The sequence below is a fragment of the Rattus norvegicus genome, chromosome 10 (assembly GCF_021556685.1).
Source record: "Rattus norvegicus strain SHRSP/BbbUtx chromosome 10, alternate assembly SHRSP_T2T, whole genome shotgun sequence".
NCBI classification, from domain to species: Eukaryota; Metazoa; Chordata; class Mammalia; order Rodentia; family Muridae; genus Rattus; species Rattus norvegicus.
Window position 1 is genome coordinate 16,977,596 of NC_141543.1, and position 14,081 is coordinate 16,991,676.

Consider the following 14,081-nt stretch of genomic DNA (forward strand, 5'->3'; position numbering starts at 1 on the left):
CCTACTGTTTCTTAGCCTGTCCTGGCTAAGGACAAGTGTGGACTTCAAGGTCCCACCAACAACACGCAGCCAGACTGGCCATGTACCTACCTGCCTGCCAGCGCTGGTTTGTTAGTGCTCTGTGTGACTGTTCCATAATTTATTTTTCCATTTACCTAGAGATGGACCTCTAGATTGTTTCTAATCTATAGCTTGTAAGTTCATTTTTACAGGATGGATTGGGTCCGTTTTCCATCTTACCCACGAGTAGGTGACAACTCGTGTTTGTCTTGTGCTTGGTTGACGACCTCCTTGGTGGTTGTGTCCTTGAAATCGGGGCTAGTTATTCTTGGTCCCTGGTTCCCTCTTGGCCCTATTTTGATCTCTGTTAGGAGCAATACTTTCCCACTTCTCTTTGCTTTAAGAATGTTGTCAAGGACCAACGCATTATACCTTGTTGCCTTTAGATGCCTCTCCAGAAAATTCTTGCTGAGTCTCAGTAGCAGAAGTAATTTCATTTCTTCTGAGCATGTGGTCTGTTCTTAGTTTAAGGACACTGAATTGGGCATGTGGTTAAGTTATGCATGTGTTAGGTCTTAAATATATTGGTTTTTTTTTTTTCCTCCTAGACTTCCCTTTTGTGTTTCTTCCTGTCTCTCTTCTGCTGCTTGCTGCATTCTTCTTACATTTTATGAATTATCAGCAACTATGTTCATGGCATAGTTTGACACATAGTATGTGCCCCTGTGTGTGCTGTGGTTTGGGCAGAATAAGAGGGTAATGCCTCAGCTGCATAAGATGTTTGAAGAGTCATCTGGTGGTAGAGGAGGGGGCCTTGCCATGCCCTTGGTCTCTTCAGCAGTGACCCATTGGCCCCAAGCCAGTACGCAGAGCACATGGAGATCACCAAGCAGCCTCTCAGATGGAGCCAGCCATCTGACCATGCTGTCCTTAGTATCAAATGTTGGTCCTGGCTCCACCCCACTATCCCCCACCTCCAACCTGTCTCTCTCTGCTTTCCTCAGTGCCGATGAATGTGTGACATTCGTCTTTTTCACATGGAGTTCTGTTTGTCTGCCTTGTCCTTTAATCCTGGGTGGGGTGGGGGCCAGACTCCATTTCTGCCTCATCCCTTCTGTTTGTCGCCCTGCCGAGTTGCAAGTTTCCTTTGTTGATTGACAAGAACATGTGCCAACCAAGAGAAGAGGGTGGGGCTGGGGGCTGCAGGCAAAACTGGCATTAAATCTGGCAACTGTGCAAAGGAATGAACTCCTCAAATGGCTTTCCTTGCCTCGCACCCCTGATTTTGAAAAAGGAACCAGAGCTGACAGCTGCACCATTTCCTGAATTAGGCGGCCCAAATCAAGGATAACTCCAGGGAGCAGCCTATCTGGGTGAACACTCTCAGGATTAAGCAGACAGCATGCAAGTGTTTGGGGACGTTTGTGGTGCTTTTCTTCAAAGAACAGAGGTTGCCCTCAACAAATTTCTCCTGTTAACTTCTGCTCTGTGAGAGCTGAATACACTGCTCTGAAAATTGGGGATGCACACAGAGTTGACGAAAATGTGCTGTTCTGTTGTAAGAAAAGGAGATGCCATTGAGGCTAGATGGGTAGGTGGACTCATTGCCACCAAGGGAATGGCCCAGTGCTTTTTCTGTAAGATACCGAGATGGCAGGTGGGAAGATGAGTTGCTGGCTGATTCTAAGTACCCACAAAGGGTATTCCAGTAGACTGCGTGAGTGTGTCAGAGGTTCTGTGGAAGGAGTACCCATCTTGGGTGGGAATTTGACTTTTTAAAAAAAAAAGATTTATTTATTATATGTAAGTACATTGTAGCTGTCTTCAGACACACCAGAAGAGGGCATCAGATCCCATTACAGATGGTTGTGAGCCACCATGTGGTTGCTGGGAATTGAACTCAGGACCTCTGGAAGAGCAGTCAGTGCGCTTAACTGCTGAGCCATCTCTCCAGCTGAATTTGATGTCTTCTAAGATTGATGATCTGTAGTTACCAAGACCGATAGGATTGTCCTTTTAGTAAGTGCTAGTAGTAGCTCTTACTTAGTAGCTCTTAGTTGTAGCTCACACTTGTACTCTCAGTATTCAGGAGACTGGGGCAGGAATATTGCTAGAATAAGTTTGAGGCAACTTGGACTACATAGTAAGGTTTTAAGCGGGGCTGAGATACAGTATGAGACAGATGCTCCCCCCTAACTCCCACCCCCAACCCCGTGACAGGATCACTCTGTCTTCCTAACTATTCTGGAGCTCACCAGGCTGGTCTTGAACTCACAGAGATTCACCTGTCTCTTGAGTGCCAGGATTACAGGTGTACTCCACCATACTCAATGAGAGACTCTTAAAAAAAAAATCCCCAAGTTTGGATGAGGTAGCTTAGTGGGTAAAAGTGTTACACGAAGCCTGATGACCTCAGTTCAGTCCTCAGGACTCATGGTGAAAGGAGAGAACTGACTCACCAAAGTTGTTCACTGTCCTCCACACTTGTGCCATGGCGTAGTAAAAGATGCCAAAACTGGGCAGGGTGGCTTCCACTTACACTCTCAGGATGTGGGTGTGGAGATGGGAGGACCAGGAGTCAAAGGCTACTCATGACAACATCGTTTGAGACTAGCCCGGGATACTTGAGACCCTATTCCCCCACCCTCACCCCATGCCCCTGGCATCCCCCCACCCTTGGAATGTGGAACAGATGCAAAGTCAAATGCTGCCTAAGTTAAGGTCTGACAGTTTCCTGGGTCCTTGAGGAATGTTTGAGCCTCAGAGCCTACCAAGTCAGCTGCCCAGGATAGACCAAGCTACAGACACTGTGGCAGGAACCATAACATTCCGGCCCTCAGCTTGCTGGGCCGTGTGGCCTTTCACATTGTCTCCACACCCTGCTTCTGCCACCACTGTTCTTCACCCTAGGTGTTAAGTTAGTGTGCCGCAGTCATGACCCATATTCTTTTTTCTTTTGGGTGGGGTGGGGTGGGGTAGGGTTTGATACGGGATTTCTCTGTGTAGCCCTGGCTGTCTTGGAACTCACTCTGTAGTACAGGCTGTCCCCAAACTCCTGAGAGCTTTAGGTGTGCACCACTACCCTGCCCAGCATGACCTGTGCTCTTAACAAGTATGTGGGTTAAAATTAAATGAAAGGAGCCAGTGTGGTGTTACATGGCTAATCTCAGTACTTGGGAAGCCAAAGCAAGAGAATCTTGATCAGCCTAGGCAACATGACAAGACCGTTTCAGTTACAGACAGACAGCAGGGAGGCTTGGTATGACACATGCTTGTAACGGCAACCCTTGGGAGATAGACTCAGTAGAATCGGGAGTTTAAGGCTAGCCCCAGGTACACAATGAGTTTAGAGCAGCCTGGACTACCTGAGATCTCAAAGTGTTTTTTGTTTTTGTTTTTGTTTTTTTAAAATAGCAATTCTGTAAAGTTCCTAACTCATTTAACAACCAAGGAGACAGGTTCTACCTGCTATCTTGTGTGCATCTTCAATCCCCGTTCTAGGCATTTTCACCATTAGCAAAGTGGCAGTTTCATCACGAGACCACTTTAGGAAGAGCAGCTGTGTGAAAGTGAAGAGAAAAAAAGGGGGGCAGAGAAGGAAACCCTTGTTGAGGGAACCGAGGCCGCGTGTTTGTAAAAGTTTAATTTCCTTAGTCCTCAGCTTCCCAAAAGCCTATACTGCTGTGACTCGACCCTATTGTCATAACCAGCCTTTGTCCAAGGCTATCACTTGCCAGATTAACTTCTCACCACTCACCAACCCGATGTGTGTAGGATCACCGACCACCATACATGAGCCCAAGAAAAAGATTGTGGGTGGTGCTGGACATGGTAGCTCATAAAGTAGACCATCCAGGCCTGAGCTCAGGAGGATGGTTAGAGTTAGGGTTCTGTATTCATCAGCTACCCATAGTATAGCAAAACCTGACACTGGTTACTGAAGGAACTGCCTTTGTTACTTTTCTATTGCTGTGATAACATACCATGACCATGGCACAGAAGGATGAGAGTTCATCCTGGTGGGGAAGCATAGCAACAGGCAGCAGGTGAGGTGGCTGGAGCAGAGGCTGAGAGCTTACATCTTGAACCATAATAAGCTCAGAAAAAGAGATTGAACTGGGAATGGCATGTGACTTTTTTTTTTTTCCAGAGCTGGGGACTGAACCCAGGGCCTTGCGCTTCCTAGGCAAGCGCTCTACCACTGAGCTAAATCCCCAACCCCAGCATGTGACTTTTAAACCTCCAAGCTGGCTACCATTGCCTGATTCTTCAAGGCCACACTTCTTCATCCTTCTCAAACAGTGCCACCAACTGGGACCAAGTATTCAAATACCAGAGACTATAAGAGACATCACATGCAAACTACCTCAGAGGTAAAGAAAGGTTTGTTTTGGCTTATGGTTCTGGAAATTTATGGTCCATGGGTATCTGGTGAGGGTAGCTTGTCATGGTGGAAACATACTGGAATGAGTGTTCATGTCTCCAATTGAGAAGAAGAGAAGAGGACAGTCAGGGTCCCACCATCTTTTCTTTAAAGCACACTCCTTGTGATCTCAGGACCTGCCCTAGGCTCTACTTCTAAGTCCACAGAAATTCCCAATATTGGCATCTTGGGGATGAATCCTTCTACACAGGACTTTTGGGGGACATTACCTATATTTAGAGCATAGCAGTCTCTCAGAAGGCGTGTGCCCAAAGGTTTCCCTGGATTAAGACTCTTGGGAAAGGAGAGAAGGAAGCCATATGTGTTGTGCCCCTCCCCCAATGGTCTGCCAAGGCCAGGCCCATGCCAGTGCAGAGTGCTTGCATTTAGCAAACTTGTTCTCTTGGGCACATTAAATCTAAACATTGAACTCACATGTCTTCTATGATCCTCACCATTAAACCTGGCTCTACTCTTTTTTTTTTTTTGTTCTTTTTTTTGGAGCTGGGGACCGAACCCAGGGCCTTGCGCTTCCTAGGCAAGCGCTCTACCACTGAGCTAAATCCCCAACCCCCTGGCTCTACTCTTGAACCACACAGAACAAACTAATGCTTCTTTTGTCAATGGAAATGAACTGTCAGGTCCTCAAAATTCAGGGTTGATTTGTTGGGGCCCCTTTCATTCCAGGAGAAAGTCTCTCAGGGATATATATGCTTCTTCCCCTTTTAGAAATTCCTTCACTGTGGCCTTTTGAAATATGGCTAGGGCCATAGATCTGTCGTAGCCCCTCAAACCTGCTGGTTTTGCTGAGACACCTTGTACCCTTCCAGACTCATTTATCTTTTTTCTTCCTTGTTTTGATTTTTTTGTTTTGTTTTATTTTTTGAGACAGGGTTTCACCATGTAAGCCTGGCTGGTTTAGAACTCGCTATTGTAGACTAGGTTGACCTCAAATTCACAGAGATCTACCTGTCTCTGTCTCACAAGTACTAGGATTAAAGGGGTATGCCATGATGCCTGGGTTCCATCCATTTTTTAAAAATTATTAATATTTTGCTCGTTTGTTTCCAAGTCAAGATAGGGTTTCTCTGTGTAGCCCTGGCTGTCCTGGAACTCACTCTGTAGACCAGGCTGGCCTCAAACTCAGAGATCTGTCTGCTCTGCCCCCTGAGTGCCGGGATTAAAGGCATGCGCCATCACACCTGGCCCATCTTTATTATTTTGATCATATGTCTCTGTGTGGGAACACACACGTTTGTGTGTGCTGCAGGAGGTCAGGGGTGTTGGCATCCCCTGGAGCTGGGGCTACAGGTAGCTATTAGTCACCTGACACAGGTGTGGGAACTGAACCCGGGTCTTCTACAAGGGTAGTAAGAACTTTCAATCATTGATCCCCTAAAATTATTTTTATTTTATATATTATTATTTTGTATATAATGTGTCAGTGCAGATGATGCCACTGTTTGCCTGTGAAGGTCAGAGGACAACTTTCTCCTCCCATTGTGGAGCTGGGCATTGAATTGAGGTTGTCAGGGGATGGCTCCCTTGCAGACTTTTAACCCCAGTGTGCAGCAGCTGAAGCCACGGAGGCCCAGATGTGTAGTCACTGAGACAGACTTTGCATTTTGTCAAGTAATTTACCAGCGATTCCAACAAACCACAGCCACAAACTAGCTCAGAGATTGTTTTCACAGATGAAGTCTTTGGACACATCCATTTGGTCTTGTTATTTATGGCTACTCTTGTAAAATGTGAACTTTTTGCCCTCTGGCCCTTTACAGGAGAGCCTGCTGGGAGTGGGACTTGAGTGGCCCCTCCCTGGCCCTCCTCACACATGTTCTTAAACACACTTCTCCCTTTCCATCTCTGGACTGTCAGCCCGAGACTGTCAGGAGCAGGCAGCTTGTAAAAGTAGGGCCAAAGCTACCATGGCCCCAAATTCTTTTTTTTTTTTTTTCTTTTCTTTTTTTCGGAGCTGGGGACCGAACCCAGGGCCTTGCGCTTCCTAGGCAAGCGCTCTACCACTGAGCCAAATCCCCAACCCGGCCCCAGATTCTTAAAGGCTGAGCAGGGGCTTGGTGACTGTGATGAGTGATATAATATGCTATCAGCCAGATTTCTTAGGCTACGTAAGGTCCGTTTGAGAATTTGTGATTTAAGAGTTTATTTTCTGTTGAGTACCCTTTTAGTCTCTTGTTTTCCAAAAAGGACACCCCTTTTCCTCTTTAAAAAATTGTGGAAGCATAAATAATATAGATAGATAAAATAGACATTTACTATTCTGATTTTTAAAGATTATTTTATGGTTTTGATTTTTTTTTTTACAAAAATTCTTAATTTATTTGTGTATTGGGGGTGTGCATGTGGCCGTCACAGAACAACGTACAGGAGTCAGTTCTTTGCTACTACCAAATGGGTTTGGAGCTCAAACTCAGTTCATCAGGTTTGGCAGCAAGAACCCCTACCCACTGAACTATCTTATCAGCTTTGCCTGATTTTTTGAAACAGGGTCTTTGAGCTCAGGCTGGTCTGGACCTTTCTGTGTAGTTGAGGATGACATTGGTCTTCTCTTCCTCCTTCCCTCTACCCTTTGTGATAGAATCACAGGTATGCGCCCTCTCATCTTGAGTAAAACCCAGTTCGGTAGCAGTAATCGTGCTCACAGTGTCTGAGTGCAGTCTTTCCCCAGTATTGATTGAAGTCTGGGCCTCCCAAGTGTGAGACAAGTGCTTAACACTGAGCTACAGTCTCGTCCTGCATGCATCCCCTTGTATACATCCACTTAGTTCTCACCTATCTGGTTGGTTACTGAAGGTGCCCTCATATAAATGGAGTCACAGGATGTCTGTTAGGACTTATCTGTTGTCTCACACCCCCATGTCACGTGTTGAATCCCAACCCCTAGCACCTTAGCATGTGATTTAAAGATAGGACTGATAAAGAAGTAGTTAAGGTAAAACGAGGTCACTGGAGTGGGCCCTAATCCAATCTAACTGGCGTCCTCATAAGAAGAGATTAGGCACAACACACACACACACACACACACACACACACACACACACACACAGAGGGAAGACCATGTGAGGACACAGGGAGAAGGTGTAACTTGCAAGCCAAGGACAGACACCTCAGAAGAAACCAATCCTGCTGATACCTCGGGCAAAGATTTCCAGCCTCCAGAATTATGAGACAATAAATGTCTGTGGTTCGTGATTTCTTTTATAGTAGCCCTAGAAAAATAATGCACTCTCCTATTTCACTCAGGGTAACATTTACTGGAAGGTTGACACGTGTCGAAGCGTGTACTATAGCCTCATATCCTTGTATGGCTAAGTGGTACTTCACTGTGTGAAAGACGGAATTTTGACTCTGTTTACTTGCAGAGACACATGATTGCTTCCAGCCTTTGGCTACTGTCAGCCATGCTGTTATGAACGTGGTGTGGTGTCTGATACTCCAAACAAGTATCTCCCCATCTCAGAAGCACTGGGCCTATGAGCACTTGTTCTTCTTGCCCAGGTTTTAATTCTCCGGGCTCACGTTGACACTTGTGTCATCCCCATATTCTTGTATTCCTCAGCTCCTCTTTGCTGACATTGTAATCTTTTCCCAATGATGGTGTTCACTACTCTGATTGATGGAGGGGGTCACAGGTACATTAGGAAGACTGCTAGGGTCAAATTCACACAGCAGCGTTTTGACTGGTACTGCGAAGCCTGACCTGGCTTCCCTGACCCTTGAACTGGTGGTGAGGTGGTGAGGATGTGCCTGCTTCTCACTAAATGTGAGGCACTCAGCACAGAGAAGGTGCTTTTTTTTTCCTGTGACCAACTGTTCCTTCCTCTTCTGCAGTGACTGCTCAGCCATGATGTGATTGTGACAATCCTTAGTGATGTGTTAGATTAGCAGGACCAGTCGATGCTTTAGAGAGAGAACTTGAAGGCTGGAGAGATGGCTCAGTGATTAGGAATGCTCGCTGCTCTCCAGAGACCCCGAGTCTGCTTCTAGCACCCCCACCCCGAGGTTTGGTTCACAACATCCCACAACTCCAGCTCTGGGGGGGGATGCAATGCCTTCTTCTAATGGTGACCAACATGTGACATACATGTGCACGCACACAGATGTGAGTTAAAAGAAAAAAGGTTACTAGCTTTCAATTTGGAAGGAGAGAACTGTCTTCTGGCCTGTGTGTGCACCATAACGTGTGTGTGTGTGTGTGTGTGTGTGCGTGCACGTGTGTGTGCATGCACACACATCCTTGTGCACATATATGCACACAAAAATTGTTTAAAAAATAAATCCTTCAGCGAGGCACACCCGTGCATCTAAAGAATGCCTCAAGGTAAGGGCTAAGGCATGCTCAGAAGGGAGTTCTTGAGTTCTTGGCTGGCACATGGAAGGCCTTGAGTTCCATTCTCAGGACCACACATACCCACTAAGTCAAGTGTTAGGTCGGGCAGGGGCTGAAACTCTAGTGCACCTTTGGGAACATAAAAACAAAATAGTACAATCACCAGGGGAAACGTTTTAAACATATTTATTGTTGGCATTTTGCCTAGGCTCCGCCCTACAGTTACCTGGCAACAGCGAGGTATACCTGACTCACTATAAAAGGGGCTGCTTGTCCCCTCCTCAGTTTCTTGCCCTTCTTCCTCTCTTTCCTCTCTGTCCCTTCTTACCCCATTCCCTTCCCCCCACTCTCCACATGTTCATAGCTGCCACCCACCTATTTCTCTCTCTGCCTTTCTCTGTCTCTACTACCCTTCAACTCCCTTCCCCATACCTAAATAAACTTCTATACTAGATAGTCGTTATGGCTGGTACCTTAGGGGGAAGGGATGCCTCAGTATGGGCCCACAGAGGCACCCCCTTCCACCTCATCATACCTTGCCTCTACCAAATATGTCCCTGGCTTCTTTTTCTTTTTTATAAATCACAACAGATATCATATGACCCAACTATTTCACTCCTAGGCATTTACACAAGAGAAACCGAAGGTTCGATCTGTACGTTGGTATAGATACAAATAAAAGTTTATAACAACTTTACTTGGTCTAATCTTGGAGACAACCCAACATGCCCATCAGCAGGTGAGTGGATCACCAATTGTGGCTTGTTCCTCCAATGGACAGCTGGTCGTTGATAAAAGGGAACGGGCTATTGACACAACGGATGAATCTCGAAATAATTGTGCTAAGTGAAAAAAGCAGATAAAGATCATTGATCGCACTTGCAGCCATAGTTGTGAAGAGCAAACTAGTGTGTGTTGACAGCAAGGAGATTAAAGGTTGCCAGACTGTGAGGGGAGGGATCTGTTCGTTATCTTAACTGTGCTAGCGTACGTGACATTGCAGACATGGGTCAGATTTTATCAGTTTGTACCCTTTAGATAGGTGTGTGTATTAGGCATGATGGTGCACACCTTTGATCCCAGCACTTGGGAGGCAGAGGTAGGAGAATCCCCAAGTAGAGGCCAACCTGGTCTACAGAATGAGTTCCAGGACAGCCTGGTTATACAGAGAAATCCTGTCTCAAAAAAAGCAAAAACAAACAAAAAACACCCAAGAAACCCTATGTAGTATATTTTTTGTTGATCGTAGATCAGTAAAGCTGCATTAAAATGATAAAGCACAAGAGTTGGGAATATGGTTCTGTGGCAGAACGTTCTGGCCTAAGCCGGATGTTCAATTCCAGTACCATGAAAACAAGCTTTGAGAAATGTCAAGTTCCTAGCACAGAACAGGTGCCCAGTTTGCTTTTTGTTCATTTACTCCATGGTCAGTTGCTGCCTCCTCCCTTCCTGGTGACACTATCCCCCTGGCTAGACAAGCCAGCGTCTGTTGTCTCTCAGCTTCCTACAGCTGACTTTCAGGGCTACCGAAAGCCCAGAGGAAGACTGCATCCTAAAGCGCTTTGGAGAGGCGACTGAACGTTCAGGAGCCCCTGCCCACTGGAAATGGATCTGCCTCTCCGACTGACATCACGTCATTCAGGCGATTCTCTAAGCCCCCTTTTTCCCTCTGCTCAGCATTCTCTGAACAGAGGCCCTGGAAGGACAAGCTTGTAGTCATCGAACTCAAAGGTCAGATGTCGTGTGTTTTTCTATTTGCTAGATTGCAGATCAGTGACTATCAGATAGGACTGGTTTCCATTTGGCTGATAGTCCCTCATTTGGAGGCATTTCCAGGTCCTTGACCTATCTGAGACTTTAGTTCAAGGTAGCAAATATTCTAGGAAGACTCAAGTTCCTAACTCCTGGACCTCAGCCCAAGGGGCGTCTTTATCCCCTTATCCCCTACCCTGGACTAAATGATCCTGGGCATGTTAGGAGAGCCCACTGATGGGCTCTGCTTCTGATGCTTGGAGCCTAGGACAACGCCCACGGTAGCCCTTGGGGGTCTGGGCTTCTTCCCCATCATGTTTGCCCAGTTGCCCCAGTGACTGTGTGACCCTTCTCCCCCGCCCTCCGCCGCCTGCTGCGGCCGCCTGCACCCACCATATAAATAGAGGCGAGGAGCAGCTGGGCTCTCTTGGCAGTCACCATGAAGGCGCTGCTCCTGCTCTGCTGCTTCCTGGCCTCGCTGCTGCTTTCAGGACAAGCAGGTATGCCCCCTGCACAAATGACTCCCACCGCGCCCCTCATGTTCCCAAGCTTTCATCGGAGTGGAGGGCTGGGACGACGGCAGAAGTTTGCTTCTAGCTAATATCACTGCCCTTCTCCCAGGGGCCTGGGACACAGGGATGAGGTGCTAGAGAGAAGTGGGGGCCGGTGAGGGATTCTGAGAAGAAATGAGAGCAAATGGTCCTGAGGTCTAGGCCAGGTTCAGAGAGCGGCATCTGACTGGAATATGCTGGAGAGAGGACCCTTCAGAGTCAAGCCTAGAGGAATCTCTGAGATGGATAAAAATAAGATAGTCTTGGAGCTGGAGGTTGTCTGCGTTAGCATCTTGGTGGGATAGGACAGAGGACTATTTCGGTGAGTGACTTGGGAGGTTTGCATGTCCGTGGACGGAGCGGGACACTGCAGACAAAGCTGGAAGTCTTCTTATGGACAGTGGGACAGAGTTGGGATTGGGAAAGGGTATGATTGCATGGGAAGCGGAGAACTGGTGATCGGGTCGAGAGCAACACGGGATGCGGAGAGGAACGGAAGAGAGCCTTCCGAGGGGCAGGGCCTTTCATCAAGAAGGGGGCTCGCCTCTGCACACCGTGGCTCTCCTTTGACATCTCAGCACTTTGTGCTGCAGAGGTGGTGGCTTGGGTTGCAGCATGAGGATTATTTATAGGCTGCAGAGGGGACACCCGATCTTTCTGCCACCTCTCTTGTTCTTTAGGCTCCCAAGGCTGGCTTCCCCTTGGGGATTCTTTGGGGAGGTGCTCTAAAATTCCCCCTAGGGATCTAGGACACCCTGGTCTGTCTCCTGAGCTAGCACTTCATCTTTGTGAGATTTCTGGGACTACGTTTTACCTGTAAGATTCTGTCTCATGGACTGGAGTGACAGAGGTGCAGTCCCAGTGAGAGTACAGGCATTTGAGGAACAAAAGCCATTCTTTGGGGGGTGTGAGAGGTAAAGCTGCGTGCTCTAGGCCATTGAGCTTGCTACTGGGCCCTGCCCTTGTCTGCCCTTGAGTTAATTTGGTCTCCATGGGGCTGTGGTGGCTGGAGTGGCGAGTATTCCAAGCGGCAAGCGGCTGTCAGGTGGCTAAGTATGGAAACAGTCCTGTAATTGGATCCCGAGCCCCAAGCCACTGCCACCCTCTCCTCTTCCCAGCCCCTCCTCTGCTGGGTCCAGCCCCAGCTGCCACCTTGAAGCTTCCACATAGCAGAGTCCCAGGAATTTCTGTCCTTTTAGGGGCATTTAAACATTTTTCTTTCTTTGTACAGAGGGGGCAGGATTTCTAAGTTATTCCAAAAGCTCTGCTCAGAGCCCTTGCTATGGGAAAGAGGCATGTAATTTCTGGGAAGGTTTTTCTAGGCTATTGCTTTTTTGTACCCAGGAGTGTGAGCTTGCTCCTGCTTGTCCATTAGTGTACAGATTCCCCTGCTGGCTTGTTCTACCACAGGCATCACTGCTTTGCCCAGTTGTAGATTGTATATCCTGAGGTGGCTTCCACTTCAACTCAGTGAGAGGTTACAAGACACCTGATGGTTTCCCTATACACCTATTTTCTCTTATTCTTTCTTTCTTTCTTTTTTTAAAAAGATTTATTATATACACACACACACACACACACACACACACACACACACACACACACACTGTTGCTGTCTTCAGACAATACCAGAAGAGGGCATCAGATCCCATTACAGATGGTTGTGAGCCACCATGTGGTGGCTGGGATTTGAACTCAGGACCTCTGGAAGAGCAGTCAGTGCTGTTAACTGCTGAGCCATCTCTCCAGCCCCTTCCCTTTACATCTATAATAGCAGTCTTTGCTAGTGGTTGATTTCCCCCCAGAACTTGCCATGTTAAAGGTTAAAGGTCATGTCTTTGTATCTGAACTCTTGTCTCCCCTCTTCTTCCTGTCAAGAAGCAAAAGTCTTCTCCAGCTCTACCCCCATTTCCAAAGATAGGAACCCTGGAGCACAACTGACCTTACCTCCCACATTGCTCTCTCGGTTTCTCTAGACTGGGTGGTTGACTCAGAAGCTCTTCTCATTAGGAGACCCAGCACCCCTGTTTCTCTAGACATTTGTCACAAGTACCTACACTAGAACTTGGGAGCAGCCGTTGGCTCCTGTCACCAGGCTCCTCTGGTTCCTTCCCTTGTCCTGCTGCCCCTAGTTCTTTCTAATTACCTGAGTTGTCTCCATGGTCTAAAGATCTGGAAGGGAGATAGGTCTCACCAAGAACTCCAGAGATGATTTAATGAATGTTTTCATTGGACAGTGAAGGAGAGAAAAACCCAGAGAAGTGATGGGACCTTCCCAGTCAGGGACAGAAGCACATGCTTCAGTGCTGTTAGCACTCCACTGGGAACCATGTCTCTCCCCTGCCAGCCTTCCTGTGACAGACCCAGTGGATGAATGTGAAAGGGGTAGTGGACGAGGACATCCAGGAGGTTTCTGAGAATGTTGCTTCAGATCCTTTGACCCTCACCCCTCCATCCCAATGGCAAGAGATTGGTGTGTACTGGGGGTGCCCATCTACAGACCTAGGATGTGTCCATCTCATTCCCTGAGAGCACAGGTTGCCTCCTCTTTACTGTAAGGCTATGTATCTAGAAGGAAACCTCCTTTCTGTCTCTCCCACAGGGCAGTCCAGCTCCTACTGTCTTCTGTTGGGAGGTTTTAAGAGGAGTGAATTCAGGGTTCCAGGGAGAGCCGACCTCAGAAGCCTCAAAGCAATGTCCCCTTGTCTAACGTGTGAAAGCTGGACAAACTCATAGGGTGCATCTTGTTTCCCCACTTTCCATATAGAGCCTGTGATGTGCTGTGCTAGGATGTGCTTAGAAGGATGTGTGGGGTCCACAGTTTGGGAAATCCTGCTTTTGCCCCATATATGTTACAATGAGCACCATATGTTACAGTGAAGGTCAGATAACTGTCAATGGCCAGTCAGAACAGGATTCAGGTCTCTTTTCTTCTCACCCTGTGCTCTTGCCCATTTATCCTCCTGGGAAGGTGAAGAGAAGGCCAGATGCAACCAACTGGCCT

The 14,081-nt window shown here is 47.4% G+C and overlaps 1 protein-coding gene across 4 annotated transcripts in view; it reads left to right on the forward strand.

The window, feature by feature from the left end:
- Positions 1-10,955: 10,955 nt before the first annotated feature.
- Srl (sarcalumenin) overlaps positions 10,956-14,081 on the forward strand; it is a 44,061-nt gene continuing 40,935 nt past the window's right edge. For all 4 annotated transcript variants that reach the window (NM_001437323.1, NM_001371633.2, NM_001437322.1 and 1 more), the window contains 1 exon segment: positions 10,956-11,026. In NM_001437323.1, coding sequence (NP_001424252.1) covers positions 10,966-11,026 — 61 coding nt within the window. In that variant the 5' untranslated portion in view covers positions 10,956-10,965.